General features: G+C 37.1%; 1 protein-coding gene across 2 annotated transcripts in view; it reads right to left on the reverse strand.

Moving 5' to 3' along the window:
* Positions 1 to 21,645, reverse strand: part of GRID1 (glutamate ionotropic receptor delta type subunit 1) — a 513,783-nt gene that overhangs the window by 53,283 nt on the left and 438,855 nt on the right. For both annotated transcript variants that reach the window (XM_027649514.1, XM_027649515.1), the window contains exons 9-11: positions 4,913 to 5,014; positions 3,170 to 3,367; positions 956 to 1,280 (exon numbers count right to left, since the gene is read on the reverse strand). In XM_027649514.1, coding sequence (XP_027505315.1) covers positions 956 to 1,280; positions 3,170 to 3,367; positions 4,913 to 5,014 — 625 coding nt within the window. The remainder of the gene's footprint in view (positions 1 to 955; positions 1,281 to 3,169; positions 3,368 to 4,912; positions 5,015 to 21,645) is intronic.

A 21,645-nucleotide genomic window follows, 5' to 3' on the forward strand; every position in this document is an offset into this window, starting at 1 on the left:
AGACTGAAGCATTAGTGTTATTACTTGTTACTCTTTGCAAGATTTCAAATAACGTGATGATTTCTTTCCAGTAGTCTTCAAGCACAGTCATGCTTGAACATCATTGGAGGCTAAACTTTACCATAGAGTTGGTGCTAGCCAATACAGCATACATTTGTGCTGGCTATATCTTACTGCACTTAAACCCATTAGGGATGCCACCTTAATGAGATGAGGGACCAAGTTTCATAGCAATAGGAAGGATTTTCCAGTTGAAGCTTTATAAGCTTGCAATCACAACAACAAAAAATGTAGAAAAAGGTTAACAACTTACCCACATATCAGCATTCAACAAGACCTGTCTTTCAAGAATAGAACTAACATTATAGATATGGCACAAAAAACTGTGTGGGCAGATTTTGCAAGCAATTAGTTACAAAACTAACTTTGCTAATGGTAACAGTCCTCCTGAATTCAGTAGGTTTAGTCCTATGCCTAGAGATTCCTGAGGATAGTTATAAGACCACAAATAATTTTCATAATCAATTCAAAGAACCAAGAGTTGAATTGCCTCACATAAGCTCAAAAGTATATAAGTTTCTATTTATATTTATAAATGAAATTCAAACAATAAAAAAAAGTTTTAGTTTCAGAGCTGGAGTAGTGTTGTAATTCTGCACCAAGCAGCTCTGTAGTTTATTTCTAGTGTAACAATTTTCCCAAAGAGACAAAACCTGCTACTCCTTTTTCTGGACTTACTGAGAAAAGCCATTAAAAAAAAAGAAATACATCCCCTAATCTTACTTACCTCTTCCCACTTTCCATCAGCGAGGCTAATAAAACATATTACCTCCCCATACAAGCCTCCTCTTTCATCTTTAGCCCACTTTGGCCAAGACTGACATGTCCTACCCTGCTTTACCCGAGGTAGACCATTTCTAAGGGCTTTCAGTGGCATTTATAGGAGGACAAGTACCTTGCTGAACAAAGGCTCCATACACAACCCAGATGGCACTGTGGAGGGTGGAGGACACAGAAGGGCTGGGCTGGGCAGCGTTCTGTGCCCTGACTGCCTGGATGCGGTTCAGGACGAAGATCAGGACGCCGACTATGGGGATGGCTGCGGCGATGCAGGCCCACACCGCGAAGTCAAAAGGAGCAAAGAGAGAGAAGATGTTGATTTTCTCTTCGGGCTTTTTGATTAAGATGCCCACAGAATAGTCCATGTAGCGCTTGCTGAAATCCACGACGCTCTCCCGTTCGGGTGTTATGGTGATGGCTGAGATGGCCAGGTCTGCTCTCTGCGAGACAAGCGCAACAGGTCAGAGTTCTCCCTTTCACCACAATTTTGGCCAGTGTGAGCCGTAAGGAGGCACTTTCTTTCTATAACTTAAAACGTTTAGATGTATTTATATAAATTGGTTAAAAATAAAATCAGAATCTGTTTCATAATTTAAGCATTAGTTAATTGCACTGGTCTAAAGCAGAGGAGTGAAACATAACCTGTCAAGGTACTCTTGAACTCTCTGGAAGAAGTACAACTTATTTAACCTTTATCCCTCACTTGTTTTCCAAACCATATTACCCTGGTGCACTGTAAGCAATAAAGAAAGAAACACCATTTATTTAGTTGGTGTATTTGGTACCAAGGTGTGAAGAGCTAGTGTTTGTTTTTCTCCCTGCAGAATTGCCAGTTTTCCATATTCATGAAGAGACTTTATATGACAACTGGGGAGAAGATTTTGTTTGTTTTTTAAAATGAACAAAGTGATTGCAAAAAGTAGTAACAGGAAGAAGGCACCAAAAGCAACCTCGTTCTTGAAGCTGTTTTGACTTCAACATTTAAAACAAGTAGGTTTTACTTGGAGATGGTCCTTAAAGAGTATGCAAACTTGATGAAGGAAAAAAAAGAAGTTAATAAATAAGATTCCCAAAGCTTTTGAAGAGCTGCAGTTAGATTTTCAATATTTTTCCATCTTAATAAGAAGAGCTCTCTTCAAAAAACAGAATGTACATTCTGTTCCTTATCTCTAATTTTGCTGGGAAAGTAAAGCAAATATTAGATGAGGGAGGTCTGCTTTAAAATCCTTTGGAGTCAATGGAACAACTGGTAGCAGAAATACTTTTTAAATATACCTCAATAGACACTTTTTTGCTTCAAAGAAAGCAATTTCCAAGGAAATTTAACAGGATTCCTTAACTCATTTTTAAATCAATGAAAATCAAACAGCTTATGTCAATGCAAAATAAGGTAAAAATTCTTCATGTTTCCTAGCACCAACCAAGAGCATCCCCTTATCACACACATTGGTTATTGCTTTAATTGCTTCTATTTCTTTCTAAACATCTACTTACCAGATAGTGAGCCACCTACTTACTAGACAACGAGAAAGTTTTCATTTTCAGTAATAACTCCACTGCAGAAGAGTAACCTTTTCTACAGAGAGCAGCAACATGGAATATTAATTCCTTTGATTCTTCTTCTTGATTAACATTCGTCCCATGTCAGATAGCAAGAACATTAACAAAATATACTCTAAGTCAATTTTCTGAGAGATTCTAAGCTACAAACTTTCCTCATCTACTTAAATGGAGCACAGTTAACTTATTCCTGGATTTGCAAGATTGTAATTAAGAAAATAAATTTGGTCCTCTCTGTTTTAAATGAATAAATAATCTTGAGATCAGTTCAAATTCTGGTCCCCTATTCCTAGAGTCACTTTTCCTGTGTTGGAATAAAACAAAGTAACAAAAAAAAAAGCAAACGCATAATGACAAAAATTAAAATAATAGAAATTCATATTGAAGAATACCTTTTTTCTCTATTTTCTATAGTTGTCCCCTCACACAAATGCATGCCCTCTCTTCTAATAGCTATGTAAACACACAGATTTACACTGATATAATTTATGTTGAGAGCAGTCGGGAGCAAATAAAACAAGAGACTCTTTAGTTCCTATCCTTTATACAGGTAGGTCTTAAATTGCAGTTTATATCACACTCAAAACCATGCATAGCTCAGAAGCATTCTGCACTGATGCTTTCATCCTAATTCATTCTCTTGTAGTTTGAAATGAGGAAAGGAGAATATTTAAACACCTTTACAAAGCTTTGACACCCTACTCCAAAGAGTAATATTTTTTCTTTTTTTCTTTTTTTTTTCTTATAGTGCAGCTTCTTCTCTGTGTACCTTGTTAATAAGTTCTCCAATCATGCCATTCCATGAGCTGTTTTGGAGCTGCTGTCCGTATTTGCCATCAGGAGCTTGATATATCTCATACTTGAAGCCTAGATTCTTGGCAAGTGCATCCAGGACATCAATGGAAAATCCTTTATATCGTTTTGGCTGCCCAAGTATGTTCTCCGCCACCATCACAAAAGGTTCTTCCTGAGAACAAAGCAACATCTTAACTGACACTTGAAATAAGATTTTTAGTTTGTTCCTCTTAGCAAAAGGACGTTTCCTGAGTTAATTCTGAACAACTTTGCACGGATTTTGAGACACTCATAACCTTCTGAGGCAAAAACTTTAGGCAACGTGGGATACTGTGAAGCATCCCAGCCAGACACCACCACCTCAGCACCTGAGCCCTGTCCATGGCCTTAGGTTTCCATAGTTCTTGAGAAGAGGCAAAGACTCCAGAAGACAACTCAACCCCCTCTAGCAGCTTTCTGGTGTCCACAGGATTAGTTCTTCTCTAAAACACCTGCCTCTTCTCACTGGTGATAAAGGAGGCACATAGACCTAACTTAGTGTCCTAAGTAGCTATCTAGAATACAGATTTTAAGTTCAGCACCTGAGTCCTAGATAGGAAGATTACTGCTGTCCATGTATCTCAGATCGTATTAGATTTAGAAAACCATCTTTTACATACAATTCTTAATCTTTTATCCAGGAGACATACTGAAACAAGAGCTAAAAACACTGCATTTAGTGAACATTTAAAATTTTGAAAATTCAAAGAATAACCTTTATGGGTACTAGTTTCTGGAATATTTTAATTTAAAAGTATGTTTTGGGACCAAGGAAATGCAGCATTTTGTAGTATGTTTTCTGTTGGGCACGAGTGTCCTGCTCTCCTGCAGGGGAATGCCAGGGATGCCAGCAGCACAGCCACTACAGCTGGCTGCCTTTGTACACGGGTACTCACGTTTTCTGCTTACCTCTCACATCAGCTACAGCATAAATAGAGAAAAGTAAACTGAAGGTTGGAGGGAGTGCCTTAATGATCTTACGTAGTACTGCCTATTTGTACCATGATTCAGAAAAAGATGATTAAAAGCCACAGAAAGACATCACATTCTGCAATCTGCAGACTACAATATTTCAGGCAGGAATGCATTTAAGCCCTAATTTGCCCCTAATGTAGAACTTGGCTGACAGGAGCTCTTCTACCACTCAGAGTCTAAGAGACAGTAGTCCCAAAAGCATAATGATTTTTTTGGAACGATGTCACCTTTCTAAAAGATATAGTTTATCTCAATGGGAATTTATGAGCTTGATGGAGGAAACACTTGATTAAATTTTACAGCCTGCAGTGTACAAGAGCCAAGATTAGATTATCATAATTGGCCCATCTGATCTTAAAATCCATGAAATGCTGGAAATTGCCTATCCAAGTTAAAGCACAATATCTGGAATGCACCCCTGTGCACTCAGGCCCTGTGCTGGTTCTGTGCCTGGTAGGAATTACAATGCAGAAAAACAGCATAAGGAAACAAACAAATGCTCTGTATCTCTGACAGCGCACAGCTTCACATAGAATAATAAAAGGCCATCATCTATCTTCCATGCTTATGTAACTGATCATCCAAAAATACAGAACTGAAAATGATAGGCAAAAACACTGCGGGAAGTGCCCAAAATACCCAGTCGGCTCCTTTTTATTTTGAGCGTTTTCTTTCCTGAAAGATCCTTCAAAGAGCATCGTACCAAGACAGTCACCACTTTGAGTGTCACTCCTTGTAAGTCATTGCCCAGACGTCTCTCTTGTAGGCTGCCATTCAGTCCTTTCTCAGAGTCCCACGTTGCCAACTAGAACAGAAAGTGCAATGAGTCTGAAGGCCTGGCAAGCAGAAATCTTTCAGCATTTACATAAACATTTAGTGGTAGCTTGGCCCAATCCAGAACCGATATAGGGAAGTTGAGAGATGTGTGGCTTTTTTTAATGCAGAAACAGAATCAGTGAGATTCAGAGGATAGACATAAACAAGTACCCTGCCTGAATGTATTTTCATGGATGTGTGCAATGTATCTGCTCTATTATCTGTGGTAGTTGTCATATTATTTCGCTTAGATCACTCTGATATGACATTTCTCTTCAGTAAGTTTATATTGCCTGACAGTCTTGAGGATTATCTGTGGTTTCACTATCCCAGATTTCCCTCTCTGCTCAGATTCCTGCCTGTTTTCAAATAATTCCCCACTGTTTATCAAAGACTGACCATTTTTCCTGCTGCACAACATTTTTGCTCATGGATAGTAATAAATTCTTGACATAGGTTCTATGGTGTCAAATTGCCTCCTCTCTCAGATTTTCTTCAGATCCTATCTTAAGTCCTATTTTCTCTGTTCTTACCCTACTTCTAACTCATTTCTAAAACAGTAGCAGCCTATTGAGGTCCTAGGCTCTGATGAACAAGTATCTCATACCTACCACTATTTCATGCATCTGCCAGATGTACCTGGATGCATATTTTCAGGATATCTCACTGGAATATTATATCTAAATATTTTATTTTTCAACTAAATATATAATTTTAAAAATCAATTTTATGCAATTTCTGAAGAGAAATGCAGTCCAACTCAATAGAACAGGTTCAATAGAAAAGTCAATCTTAAGTGACCCTTGGATTGTTGAAACTAAATACACTCTTGAGCAGCAGCAGCAGTCAGATATTCTTTTTGCCTCCAAACAGAATCCACAGTGTCATTTTGTTCAGAAGAGTCATAAATAGTATCGAGTAGAAACTGTTTCTTCTTTTTTTTCCAGCTCTACTCTTAAACACCAATACTATGCTCGCGTATGTGGAAGCAGTGTTGTTAGCTGAAGGCATGCCCTGTAGAAATTAAACACAGCCCAAGATCTGTGAAATGTGGATTCCTCCTGCCAGAAGCTAATTTTCATGTAACAAGTCAAAAACTTCTTGGAAAGAACTTATTTCACTGAAAATGCCTATGGCTAGATGTCTTACATGATTTATTTCTATGACTTCAGTTTTATCCTAAAGCCTTACAAATCAAATCAACAAATAAAATGTGATGGAAGAGATCTGTACAGTTTTATTTTTGTTTTGTTGCACTAAACTGATAAACAGGGAACTAGAAAAAGAATGGGACATTCAGTGAATGTTGAGAAACTATCACAACTGATGAAAATTATTCCATAGTCACTAAATCTTGAAAGCTGAGACATAGGAGAGGAAAGAATTAAAGCACACCTCATTTTATCCAGATGACCTGGAGCATGGAGGAGGAGAATGAATGAATAATATTCGGCTTTCTAATGACACACCTGAAAGCTAAAGTATCTCAGACTGAAAACTCCCCTGTGATGCCAGTTTGGAGTGACAGATGAGCTCCTGCATGTAAAAGGGTCTTCAACAACACAGGTAGGCAAACACCTGTAGCCATGGTATCTTTTGAATTTGAATTTAGGTGCTTGCTCTGAAATGTTTCCAGATGTTTCTTACTCTTGCTATTGCCAAACCAAATGGACAGATTTTTCATTTGACATAAAACAACATGGTTCAACAGACTTCACAGACTAGTATAGGGGAGTGGGAGGAATATATTGTGTCTCAAATATGTAAAGAAAGTTTGCTGTTTAAGCCTTCTTCAGCAGTCCTAGGCAGTAAGTATATGATTAAGATTTTGGCCAAAATGGTTTGCAAAATCAACAAGCGATGAATAAATACTTATTAAAAAATGGGAAATGTAAAACATTCAAATTATTACTTCTCATGGACTGATATATTAATTCCTTCTCCCACACATTCACATTTCAAAAACTATCAGGGCCATAGACTTCTTGCATACCATATGTTTCACATTTTGGAATTCTAACTCCAAGAATTCCAAAAAATACTGGAGACATACCAGTGCAAAACCATAAACTTATTCCTTTTATTCAAAGGGAGCAAGACAAAAATTCCCTTTTTATGCAGCAGGGATAAATGCAAGGAGAAGGAGCATATTTCACTTCAGAATAGAACTCCATAGTGTTCTCTATAGAGGCACAAACTTTTCAGTCTCTAAAAAGCAAACTATGCACATAAAATTCATAAATGGAACATAAGGAAAACCATTTCCAGAAGGGATTTTTTCTGTGCATCCTTGTGCTTTGGAACATTTCACTTGTTCAGAAATGTGCCAATTTTAACCTCCACTTCTAGCAGACACAATTTTGTTTATAGGAGTGATGTATTTACAGATATGTCTATCAATTTGTGACAGCTGACCTGTCAAGATCAGTGCCTAAGAAACTAATTTCCAGCACTGTTACACACAATGAGTACTGCTGTTAAGGCCATTAGAGTTTCATTCTTCGTAAAAATATGTGCTGAGTTCCTACCACAAGTCTGAAGCCAAAGGTTCTAGCATAGCCATCAGGTGATAGGAGATAAAGGGCTTTTAGATCTAATGATGGCAAACAACTACTTGCAGAATCAGCAGTTGCAGGATATGTTTTAAAAAATATCAGTGGTCTCTGGAACATGTATTGAATGGCAGTCTGGGTGGGAATTTTTTGGTTCTCAAGTTACTGGGTTATGTGAGTTCAAGTTTTGAAATCAGCTACTCTATGAAAGGTTTTCAACTTAAACCTTCCTAAATTCTCTTTCTGAAACAGCCCTGTTGCTGGGAATCCCATAGTTCTAGCCATACCTCAGAAGATAAATCACCCAATAAAGACTACATAGAGGAAACAAATGTAGAATTCAGACAAAAAGGTAATTTGTTGGAAAATACTGACTCAGTATTTATCAATATTTATGATCTTTATCAATATTTATCTTTATCAATATTTATGTCATTTTCAACCAGAACTTCAAGGAAAGGCTTGGAGAGAGAATTATGGTTTTAACATTTTAACCCTCCACAAGCAATGCAGAATGAAACAAACATACTCAAAACACAGACAAAAAAATTACGTGGTTAGACAACCTAGGAACATCAAATGACAAAGGACATCATCCAAAGTATGTCTGTTGAACCTGCTGTTCAGGACTTTGCCCTGAAAGATATTGGTATCTGTCAGGACCTCCAAAGAAAACTTAATGTCAATATAAGTTTAGGGTTCCTGAGTTCCCTTTGATAAACCCGAAGCCAAATTCTAATAAGCAATTTCATGACTTTGTCAATTATGTAGCTGTTGGCTGCCCAACATTTACTTGAGTGATTAGATCCCCAGGGGAAATCATTTGCGGTGCCATGGCAAACTCACACCAGAGAATATCAGAAACAACTCCATGCAAGTGTGAGAACCCTCATCAGCATAATGAGGCAGACAATCCTGCTCAAATAAATCAAGGCTGCATGAATTAAACTCTGATGTGAAGATTCACTACCTCCTGTGAACCTGATCAATTAGATTGAGAGCCTGTGTGCCACTTCCTTTAGGAGGTGAACCAATGATAAACTCAGTTATTTGTTACACATCTGTTAGTCTGCAAAATCTTCATGTTCATGCAACTCTATTACACAATAATTACAAATTCATTGAATCGGGAACTTGAATTTAGATTTTCTAACTGCTGTAAACACTCACACAATTAAACTGTGGCAAATGTCTGTCTCAGGCCCAAACAAACTAAGATACAAATTACCCCAAACTACTGCTAAATACAGTTGAAAACTGACATTAGCAAAAAACTATTTGATATTTCTATTTTAGTTTATGACATGGTAGCTACTGTCCAAATAATACATGTCACTGCTATATAACACAATTTTAAGTATGACACCATCCTAAACACTATCTACTTTTCAGGGAAAATGTGATTCCCATGAGAAATAAAAAACGATAATTATCAGCAGATGTATAGTAATGTTTAAAATGGTTACAATCTATCCAGAGCATACATCTTTTTTACCAAAACCTGGAAACTTCTTTCTGTTGATTCCTTTGGAGATAAGGTTATACTATCCAAAGAAATTAAATTTGGGAACCCGTGCCTTGACACCTGAAAAACTTCTAAAAGACAGGAGAGTGAAGAGAGTGCAAGGGAGGCAGTTCTCATTCTAGGAACCAGAGGCACTCATGTAGACCAGAGCACATTTTCTGTGAATATGAAAGCTGTTCTGTGCAAGGAGTTAAATAAATTCATCTATGACACTCACAATCTAATAATGCTTTTAGATTAAAGTTGAGTTGAAACAGATTTCACTTCAGTGACCACCTGTTTCTTAACCTCGAACTCAACACAGTGTATATCAAGTATGATGCTCTTAATAACGTTGGTGTCTCACTCCCTTTGCCAGCCTTGCAATATAGCTAAACTCTTACTGAAACACTTACATTATAAAAACAGATTTTAAGTGAACATGATAATAAAAAATTACACAAACAAAACATAAACAAGAAAATTAATGTTTACAGGAGAGAAATTTGAAAGAAGACAGTGGTCCATTAAATACATGGAGTAAATTGAAAACTCCTCTGCTGCAGTTCTAAGGGATAAAAGGAATTTAATTTAAATTCAAAAACAAATTTAAGTCCACTTAAAACATTTAAGTCCACTATTCCTTTCTAAATGCAGTATAACAGTAATCTACAGAATTTGCTGTCCTACACAACAAAGTATTAGTAGGACTCACACTTTGGATTATGTGTCAATATTAAAGAACTGATAGGATTCCTGAAACATCATTTCCATTTTTATGACTGGAATTGCCTTGAAGGCACTAACATATTTTAATTTAAAATATGTGATAATAATTAAAAAAAAATTAAAAAACTTTTTGGACTGTGTATTTGTGTAATCCACAGCAATATAAAACAGGATTAGGAAAATAAAAAGGTATTAATTCTCATATTAGCAAGCAAATCCAAACACTGATGCAATTTATTTGCATCATGGCTTCCTAACTATTAGGAATATTCTAACACTTCTACTCCAAAGAATAATCTTATGGTTATTATTAGGGATAAGATACTGGACAAGATTTATCCCACCCTGTTCCATGGTCAAGATGGTCCCTTTGCCACTGAAGGGCCACACAAAGATTGCATCTACACGGTAAAAGTGTAGAGAACAGCAGGGAGATCATGGAAAGCTGCCATCTCCCATTCCTGATATCGCAGCAAACAGTGTGCATCATCCATCTCCTGAGAAAGCAAACCCTTTAAAGGCAATGACCAGCCAATATAAAGTGAAAAAAATGGAGGAGAGGGAAGGGCTGCCTCCCCTGGGGCTGCCGTGCCACTGATGTTTCTACAGGAGGACCCCGGTTCTCTGTGAAGGACACAGATGTGACTGTTGATGCTTTAATGGGCCTTTAAGAATGAGAGATCTCCAGGGAGAAGAATGCCATTTATTCCAATTTTAGTGCAAATTTAATTTTTTTTGCAAATTTATGGTGCTATATCAATGATAATAAAATTTCTCCAGCGAATCACTGGAAGATGAGCATGAGGCAGTAAGACCTAAAAATTAACAAGTCATTCTGGAAAAACTTTACTGCTTTTTCAATAGTACTGCAGAATTAAGAGCACAGAATTAAGCTGTTGCTGAAGAGAAGAGCACAGTATGCTTGTATCTGCATTTTAGTTTTAGTTCACACAAGGTCTTATGAAATCTCACATAGGAAAATTTGATTTTTTTTCCTGAATAGGGACAATATTGCATGATTTACAGACTAGCTTCTAAGCAACAGTGAAGAATGACCAAGATGAGGAAAAAGGTTCTTACGTAGCTTAGAACAAGTCAATATCAAGATCTTATTAATAGTTTTTTTAGTGTTTTGGAACAGGAAATAGGAAATTAATAAAATTAAAATATCAAAGATGCAAAGATATCTCAAAACTAGAAAGTGTTAAAAATATGTCAGAGTAGTACAGTGAGAAAAATAAATGGGAGTGGTAAGAATTGAGACATGAAGAAATAATATGCATCTTGCATAACTGGAAGTGAACACTGATGGAACAGAAAAACGGGAAACAGAGATACTTCAACTGAAGAAATAAACACAGAAATTAATGTTGACAAATTGTGCAGGGTGAGTTGCAAATGATGGTGAGCCTGTAAAAAAGGGCAGCAGCAGGAGTATCACTGTGGTTTTGGACTCCACATGTCTCATGGCATAGGCTGCACAGAGAGCACTCACAACATAGCTGACAAGAATATATAGTCTTAATACAATATTTAGCACCTGTCTGAACAAGATTTAGGCATGATGGAAGAAAACCAAGGGAGAACAGGACAAATACTGCTGGGGTGGATGATTCAAGTCATAAAAAAACAATAAAGGATACAACTGTGAATATTGAAGGTAATGATGACTAAGGAACAGAAAAATTAGAAACAAAACTAGATAAAAGGCAACAGAACTACGGCTGCTAACTTCTAATAATCCACAGAGACTCTTTCACATCAAATACAAACCGTTTCCTAGAAACATTTATTCATTCTCAATGCAGACTACGAAATGACAGATAAAAGGGCAGAGACTTTTTCAGTATCTCTAAACAAAACAATTTTTTTATGGGAAAGGCTTGGCACATCCAGGATATGAGGAAGTACCTATATAAAGGAATCAAAGAACATTCTCATGGTTCCTGAATTCACCAGAGGTATCAGATCTGAGCCAGTGTTTCACGTAACGCTGGATATCAACCAAAGGTAATTAGGATACTTTTGTCCTGTGTGGAACAACTTCAAATCACAAAGTTCAAGGTTTAAACTGTGATCTCATCAGTTTGCCATTTCTCAGATGAGTGGATTAATCACCATCTTTAAGCCTATTATAGTTTTTCACAGAGGTAAAAGATATAGGTGTAGTCTTTTTGAAGAATGTCATAATTCTTGAATACTTGAAAACCTCAGGTATTTTCAACTTCAATAGAAAAATCCATTCCCCACTGCTGAAATGAAACCATTCCTAGAACTCACCCAGGGAGAAATTATGTAGAAAGTGCACAGGAACAATTTAAGGTCCCAGCCTACAATCGTTAACTTGGGAAGCCTACGTAATACCACTGAATCCTGAGAGTTACACTTATATAAAATTAATTGAGCATAGACCTAGAATAGAAAATAAAGAAAGTTCAAGAATGCTGAAGGAGGGATTTGAGTAGGAAAGAGCAATTGACCTGAACTGACATCTAAGGAAACAGATATACACCACTGCTCGCCTGAGAAGTCAGTGAGATAAATGGCAAATGTCTGGGATTAGGACGCCACATAAAGTCTGCCCTTGAAGTAGCATAATACCCTTCAAACTATGTAAGACAACTGGCTCACAATTAAGAGAGAAGAGTAGCAGTAGCTGAGTCGCTACTACACAGATAATCCCACAAAATTCTGATTTAAAATTGAAGAAAACAAATCTCCAGTTGTGCAAACAAAATGTACCTCAGCAAGAAGCTCCATAGTAACGAGGAGAAAACTTGTACAAATGGGAATAAAACGTTCAAAATAATTCAAACAGCTCAAACCCAAAGAAAAATGATAAAAATTACATTGCCTTAAAACAAAATACAAATTATTATCAGAAACATGTTTTTGTCATGTAAGATCACCTACAGTATTTAACCACTATCATCATCAGAGTAACTACAGACTTAGGATATAGAGTCTCTCTCTCTCCATGCCATTTAAAATAAGTCCTACATAATAGATAGGGAAAACCTAGAGGGGAAAAACTACAATAGCTATCTCAGAACTGATAGTTTAGAAGGACAGAGGACTACAAGCAGAGGCTTTGGTAGAGGTATTTCAGCATTAATACTGTGATTCTCTAAAAGCCTGTGTATTTACTCAGCTCTTGCTCTACAAATTCTGCTGTCCACTGCAATTAACAATTTTGACCCTACCTATCCTAACTCAGCAGTATCTTGCTCTACAACTTTTACAATTCATCATTGCAAAGAACATCAAATATTTTGGTGTGAGAGGACTTGTTTTCCCTTATGTTCTTCATTAGCCAAAAATCAATTGAACTAATTGTAATGACCATACTATTAAAAGCAGACTACTTTATGTATAATAGAGCTGTACAATATAAATGAAGATTAGACACATTATGCCTTATACTACTAATATTAGGGAAGCCAAGATATTCTCATACATGCATTTGTGTATACTGCTTTCTGCGGTACCCTGACTGAGGAATTTCATGGAGAATTGAAGAAGTAGTTTTCTGTAACCCTACAGGTTTTATTGTCACAGTGTAAGACTTCTTATACCCCCTGGAAATGGATCAGCACCATATACTTCATATTGCATATACATCATTTAATATTATGTTAAAGGACACAAATTATGAATATCATCTTTTTTTGCTGAAATAAGATACTGCTCCATTATTTGGCTGAGTGAGACATTATTTTGCTAGCAAGTAATGGAGGAGCAATGACACCAGTTCAGAGTTGCTCCTCTTTCCATATTGTGATAGCTGGTGAGCATCTCTGACCTCTCATGCAACACAGAAAGACCCAGGTTCTGCTGTGCTGAACCCGGGCAAAGCATGTCTGGGGCAGCAAATCCACACTTAGCAGAAAAAGGAGCTGAAAGGACATGACAAGATAAATGTAACCTGTTAATATTCATTATATGAAAGTATAAATAGGCCATCTTCAGCTCTGGTAGAATAAATTGCTTCAATTAATACTACTCTTTGAAGGAGCAGTGACTGCAACATGCTGATGTTATTAGTGCAGCAACACAGGCACTGAAAAAGATGTAGCACTAAATGAAGCAATCATAAGAGTGATGAAAACAATATGAACAAGAATATTATCCTCTGATGGCTTCTTTATAAAGTACAGGCAAGTATTGCTCTGTCTCCAAATTTTTTGTATTTAATTTCCCTAACACAAAATCAAAACGTGGTGAAAAAGGTGTGGAAAATAAATCTGAGGTATTTTTTCCTAGAAGATCACAGGCTTCTATTTTGCAAAGCAGGCAGAAAATTTGCACCCCTGTCAATCTGCAGTTTTGCCACTTTTCAAGGCTTTAAGATACGAATAACATGCTACGGTGTAGAAACGCTGCTGTTGAATCAGATGGCAGCATTGATATAGAAAAGATGTATGTGCAGCACCACAATTCTTTTAAGGGTCAAATAAATTAACTGTGAGTACCCTCGATTCTGCTGAGTCAGGCACTTGCCAGGGGCATTGTAAATTACCCTTTGATATGGACAACCAGGTCGCTAAGCATAAAATTAAAACTGTTAAGTAATCATAAAAGTTAGACCAATCCAGATTTAAAGTCCTCAACAGATGTTACTGGTTACCAACTTAAAAACCCTACAGCATGAGCTCCTTGCCACTGGGTTACCTATTTGAAAGACAAACAAGCCCCTCTTCTCTCTTTTGCAGTTTAAAAAGCAAAGTCATTGCTCAGTGACAGTGAGAGACAACAGGTGCTGGACTCCAAGGATGCTCTGAGTGCTACAGCTAAATATTGAAAATAGGTAGCTCAAAAGTAGCTGCTTGTGGACAAAACTGAACCAATTCCCAACACCATTACTCATCATGTGTGGGTAAAATGGAAACAAATCTGTTTCACACAGAGAACAGATTCTTTTCAAAGCTTCCAAATGTTTTTTGGTGGGCAATTACAGGCTTTTGAGAGAAGAACTTGTTATCTCTGCAGTGGTGAACTCAGCAGACTGTTTTGTAAACAAAAAAGTCATCAAAAAGTTGGATCTAACAACAAATAAAAATTCTTGTTGATTTTCTATAGGTTCCTGTACTGCTCTGTGCAGTGTAGTAACCAAAGATCTCCCTGTAGCGACGTTCTATTAATTTTACTGGGGAAGGAGAGCAAGAGAGGTTTGTGCAGCTGGACAGCTGTTGGGACCTGCCGTCTTCTCCAGTTGTTCTACACAAGAGCTCTGCACTTATGGATTAACTGGTACACTACAACTGGCTATGGTAAAACAACTGCTCTTTTTTGCAATTCCTTACTGGATTTCTTGGAAATTATCTGAGCTGAATGTTTTTGGTGTCTCGCTACACATTCAAGGAGCCCATACATATTTGTGAGGTTCTAACAACCGAACTTTTCACAGCGTGGCCCATGAGAAACAGACCGTGGTGTGACTTCACCAGCTGCAAACCTTCTGAAGCTTGGCCATCATGAATCCACTTTCTGATTCTGGGTAATAGCACTGAGTCATCCCAGAATAAAATCCAAATTCAGCCCACTGTTTGGTGTCACGTATCGAGCCAGCTCCCATTTATGTATTGAAACCGCTCTTCTGTCATCTTCCTGACAAAACTTCACAACTTCAAGAGTATTTTTTTTTTGTAGAAACTTATTTAAAAAATAAAATTCTATCTAAAATTTTCGAGATTTGAAAATTCTATCTAAAGGCTTCGAGATTGTCTTCTTACATTTTTCCCTGACATTTGTATATATTTGTTATTTTGTTCCGTTTTCCTACCGTTGCTATTATCTAATTACCTGATGATATTTTGGTGGCCTTGATATAACAATAAGGACAATGTTCTAGATGAAAAGTGGATTTAAAAATGTAATTTATAAAACAAATAACACAAAGAGGTCAAAGTTTTAGATAAAATGTTGGTACTTTAAAATGACCATTTAAAAAACCCAATATTTTATCAGAATTACTGTCAAGACAAGTTAATATTCTCTCTTGACATCAGTCACAACCCCAAATGTCAAAGTTTCACTGCTAAAGATTTTAAATTAATTTTGGCCTGCTCTGGTTATCACACTGGTATCTACACCCATATCCATGAAACATTGAAAATTCTTGTAATAAATTTAAAAGTTCTATTTTTTCTGAACTTTCCTTATTTTGATCTTTACAATATGACTTTATCTTTATCCTTGCTTCTCATAAAAATGAAGAAACCAACAAAAGAAGAAACCAACAAAGAAAACCACTGAGTAAAAAAACCCATAACTCGGTGTTTGGTAATGGATAATTACCTCTCCAAGAAACAGAAGAACAGTAGATAGTATTAAGGATAACATGGCTTTCCTTCTGTACAATGATAGGCATTTAATGGTTTTAATTAACAACAAAGCTATATTGAAACAGCTTTCAAAAATATATTTATCCCTTGGGCTTTGTTATATACATAGAGTAGGTTTTGTAAGGCAAATAAAATCATCTTGCTCATGAAGCCAATTAGCAGAGAATATACAAACATTATATCCATAGATATTATCATTTATATAAGCTATATACCAGTTGCTAAGTATTCACAAGGAATATAGCAATACACTTAGCTAATCTTTGAATAGCCTTCATAAAGAAACTGTGGTAACCATGAAATATATTTTCACATGTTACTGCTTACTGCTTTTGCTTACAACCTATTTCCCTGTTTCATTTTTCCCTGCTTCAAATCAGCATTCAGGAGAATTTTTAGCTTTTAAAAAAAACCTGGAAGTTCAGAACTTCTGAGCAATTTTACACAGTGACAGACAGTGCACATAGGGTATATAAGAATGATTATAGTGATAAATACTTTTCCCAAGCTCCACAAACTGACATGTACCAGTGAAACTCCATCACTAGAAAGGATGTGGTAATTTCAGCAAAGTAGTCAAAGGTAAGAAATGAAAGCAGGTAAGAAATACAGCTTGTACTCTGTGTAATGCCTCAAGGCTTGCCTTCCAGATTCCTTCCTACAGCTTTAAAAATAAACACTGATCTCCAAGAACCCTTATAAGAGCACCCTACATCATGTTTAAGAGGATTCAATGATTTGGTAAGTTTATATAATTACTACAAAGCTCATTTAATATTGCACCTGATGTGCTGTTGTTCTCAAAGTCTTGAAAAAGCTTCTAGAAAGGTCAGGCCTGATCAAATTAGAAAGCAGGATATGATTTATCCATGGTCCAAACTTCTCAGTGGGAAGAGACAAACTCTTTCAGCTCATGGAGGGCCACAGATAAGCAGCAGTGCCTCCAGTGGGGGAAAGGCAGCAGCTCTCTGGGAATGACCCAGCGGTCAGACCTCATTTTAAGATCACCCTACCTTAAAACATTACAAGATTTATTTCTACAGTGTAAATGGCTCTTGGTCACTGCGGGGCAGGCAGTCTCTCAACAATGAACAGCAGAGCATTTGTATGCAATATTAGGACTAAAATGGGCAATGCCCTCAGAGAAATACGGATGCAGAACTATGGCAAAGAATTACTACAAACATATCTGAGGAGGAAAAAACTACACGTTACAGTCGTTAAATCCCTTTCTTACTGCTTTAACCTGATATTCTTTTAGTTGCTATGGTGATTGTTATCCAGCCATTTATACGTTTAAAGAAAAAATCAGCATTCCCTCTCATGAAATTCTAAGTGTGAGAAATATCTCCTTAATGCAATATAAAGACTATTTCCTCAGTGGACCCATCAGGCATTCATTTTCCTAAGGTCTTCTGAGTCCATTTAAACTTCTCTCTCCCACACAATGAATTCCAAAATATAAGCATGCAGTCTCTGAAAATGTACTTTCTCTTACAGGTTGTAAGCTGGCCACCAGTTCATTTTATTAAGTATTATCTAGGTTTCAGCTATGAGAAAAAATGAATAATTGTTCCCATTTCATCTTTTTATCTCTTTGGTTCCTAAGCACCTGGTCATACTCCCTCCTCTTGCCTCCTTACTGAGCTGAAAAATAGTGGCCTGTATACTCTGTTCATATAGAAGCATTCTGATATCTCTAGTCACCCTTTTTCCTCTTATTTCTTTTCTAGTTATTCCAATATTTTCTGGAAGTGGAACAAAAATAAAAATCATAAAAACCCAACCCAATCCAAATCGTAGAGACTGGCCAAAAATCAGCCCATGGAAAATCCAAAATCTGACCTTAAGAAAGTCAACTTTCTGGTGCAAGTCTTAAACCTTTATTTTAAAATGATCTTAAAAGAGTTGTCTTAAAAATCTTTGACACTGCATTTCAGTATTAAAATGCAGAAAGAGCTGAACAAGGAAAGGTGGAAAGCAAATATCAATAATGGAAATGGAATATATTTAGATAATATATACTTAGAAAATGGAAAATAAACACTTACCTACTATATGGACAGTAAGATGTAGAATTGTTTAATGTTTCTTGGAAAAAAACCCCTCTCATTTATTAGAAAAAAATTATAACATCCTCCATTTTATTTATTGTTAACTCTTCCTTAAACTTTTCCCTTGCATAAGCAGAAGGTGGTATATACGAAGCAGAAAGTTATGAGCAAGCAATAATCTCCCTCCTCTCACTAGATCTACAGTAAAATAAATAATTTATTGGTAATTGCTTCCCATAACTCTTCATAAAGCTAAGGGGAATTTGCAGCAATTGCTGAACTTCCAGTATTTCTGTTTCCATAAAGCATATCAGACCTTTACCACTGTTCCAGCCAACAAGGATTTTCTTGTAATTCACAAAATTGCCTTATAGACCCCAGAATGTCGGAAGGCTACAAACCTTGCTCACAAATCAAATTAATTAAAGGAAACAAAATTAACAGTGTGTTAATAATTATGAGGTTTTGTCCACATCTCCATGGCAAAATATTCCCAGCTACTGGAGCAGGCCTAGGACCAGCACTGATGGCTAAAAGCCCCTGCAATCTACTGACTGTCCATCAGCTTAGTAGCTCGTGATACTTGAGTGAAAACTTACCCATTACCAATCTATAAGGGCCTGCATTAGAGATTAACAACCAGCTTCCTGGTAGACTTCAAACTGCAGCAGCTACAGGGAGGGGTGAACGAATAAGCAATAAATATCGTCATCATATCAGCCCAGGAGATGGTCCTAAAATGCTTCTAATTGGTACTCCCAAGGTCGCAGTTAGTTGACAGTCCATGCTTTGATGGACACACAAAACTGACACAGTCAAGGGTTGGGAGGGAACTCTAACAGCTGAGGTCCTTCCAGAACTGGCAGCTCAGCCCATGAAAGCTGCTCATGGCTCAGAAGCAGAAGGCCTCCTACACTGGGGACTGTCAGTCTGGTACAGCACAAGCGCACACTCACTTTTAGAATTCCAGGGAGGGAAAAACATTTGACTGTTTCTCATCCAAAACATATTGAAAGGCCTGGCTAGCCAGATGGGTTGGGTACCCAGGTCACAGGCCCTGCACCCCAAGAGTAGGAAGATGCAAGTCTTGAGGTGGTCCTTCTGAAGGCAGATCCTGATTACAGACAGCTCCTCCAACAAAGGACTTTTCCAAGACTCAATCTAAGATCATAACTGAACTAGCTAAAATGTGCTCTTGTAAAAATATATCCCTTCCCACATTCACCTAGGGCTGTCATAAAAATGGCATTTCTTTGTCTCTCCTTTAGGAAACATGCAACTGTCATTAAATATATATATATGATATACATGATATATGTAGACAGATATATACGTATATATGCATGCATAAAGAAGCCTGTGCAATTACCCCTTGTAAGAATCTGGCAGAGCTTCAATTGCCTTTCAGTACTGAATGTCACAGTCACTATAGAGAGATACAATTTAAAAAAACTTATAGAACTGAAAAAATATCCCCAATACTCTAAACTAGTTTTCATAGCTTTTTTTAACCTAGTTACTTGTTCTTCTTTTGGGATGCTTCTTTCTCCTTATGCCAAGTTTCTGGTCTTGAAGTGTTACCACATCAGCTTCCGAGAAAGAATATTGGACCTCTCAATAAGCAGGAGCTGGCTGTTAGTATGAATAAATCTCATGTTAATGACTTTCATCAGGACTTTGGTATGTGTTAGTCTGGCAATATTACAGAGACTGCATGCGTACATAGAAAATCAAAGAGAACTAATTTGTATAATGAGCTGCATATGAATACATCAGAAACTATTGGTTAAGGAATTGGTTAAGACTAAAAGACCAGCAACACATCAAACAATGAAAGTCACCAGCACATCATTCCTACTCTCATAACAGCCCACCAAATCAACACAAATTTCTTCACAGGCACGTTAAAGGTCACTTAGTGGATTGTGTGCAAAGTGCTGACATTACAGCTCACGCAAGATTTCACATCCAATATTCTTCAGTAAAACAAACTGACACTCTTCCTATCTCTGGCAGATATGGCTTAGGATCTGATAAACATTTCAATGATGGTGTAAATTACTACAGCAGACCAGCTATTAAAGTGTTCCAGGCTATCAGATTGTTAAGTCAAATAACCAAAATGAGCCTAGGATTTTTTATTTTTTTTAACAACTTTTTTCCCACACTTTCCCTGAAAATGTAATACTGCTGTAAAGACGACCTGGAAAATAAAATGTTCCACACTGGAAGAAAGCAGAGAAAACACTTTTCTCTGCTTTTTTTGTTTAAAGAGTTTTACTAGTTCCATTGAGCAACAATTTTGAACAGAGGCATTTTGGGACAGGGAGAAATGAGGAAAGCAAAGTGAAGAGCATGTGCTGGCACTGTCCTCGCCTAACTAGAAGTTGTACCTGCAACTCAGTGTGACAGTAGCCTCTGTGCTAGAAGTAAGACTAACACCAGACTCATATTTTGACCAGATTTCCATGTAACAAAGCAGTTGCATATGAAAGAAATAAGGTAAAAGAAGGACAAAAGAAGGTATAGTAGATTTCCTCCTCTTCACAGATTTTCTGTATTTAACTTTTTCCATTAGATGTAAAGCTAAACTGAAGCCTGCTGTGAATACAAACCCAGGAAACTCAGCAGATCTGCACTTATTTTGTTTGTGCTGACCTGTGGTCCTAACCCTTTTTGCTGCTTTGTAGTAAACACCTTAAGTTGTAACACAAACCAAAGGCATCTATCTACCTCTCTCTGCCACCATTCTTGCTTCGTTGACCTGACACACACACTCTAGATCTCATTAGCTTTCTCCCAGGATACTTGCCCTAACATAACATGAGCATGAAACTTCATCTCAGGTAAACTGCACCATGACATTCCAGCTGTGGAACTGCTTCCTGAGCATTGTCACTCATTTCATTTGTTTATGTATGGCTTGTACAACTTTTGTAGTTCCCAAGAAAAGGTTCTGGCAAAGCATTTTAACACCACTCTGGCTGTTATCCTGGTGGCTTCCTCAGTTTAGACTCCAGCCTGACACAGGGGTGGAATTGGAAACAGGAGCATATTTCCATAACTAGTCCAAATCTAACATGAAGAGGAATGGAAAACTGAGAAGAGAAGACTGAAATGGTTAAGTAGGAGCCTTAGGGTTACATAAGTGGATTATTATGAAATATCAGCAATATATGATAGTACAGTTCCTGAATATCAGAAGGGGGAACACTTATTTTTCTACTCCTGTAACAATTTGATTACTCCTGGTTTCTCCTCAGCAGTGATACTGGAATTGATTTAAACACATTAACATCACTGGAAGTCATAAGGGCTTTTGGCAGAATCTATAAAATGGGGATGGAAGAGTCCGTATATTCCATTATGCTCATGATATTGAAAAGCAAAGTATACCAGCCAGAACCTACCCCACACAACCCCAAACCTTTAATTAA

The sequence above is a fragment of the Corapipo altera genome, unplaced genomic scaffold (assembly GCF_003945725.1).
Source record: "Corapipo altera isolate COAL_440 unplaced genomic scaffold, ASM394572v1 53, whole genome shotgun sequence".
Lineage (NCBI taxonomy): Eukaryota > Metazoa > Chordata > Aves > Passeriformes > Pipridae > Corapipo > Corapipo altera.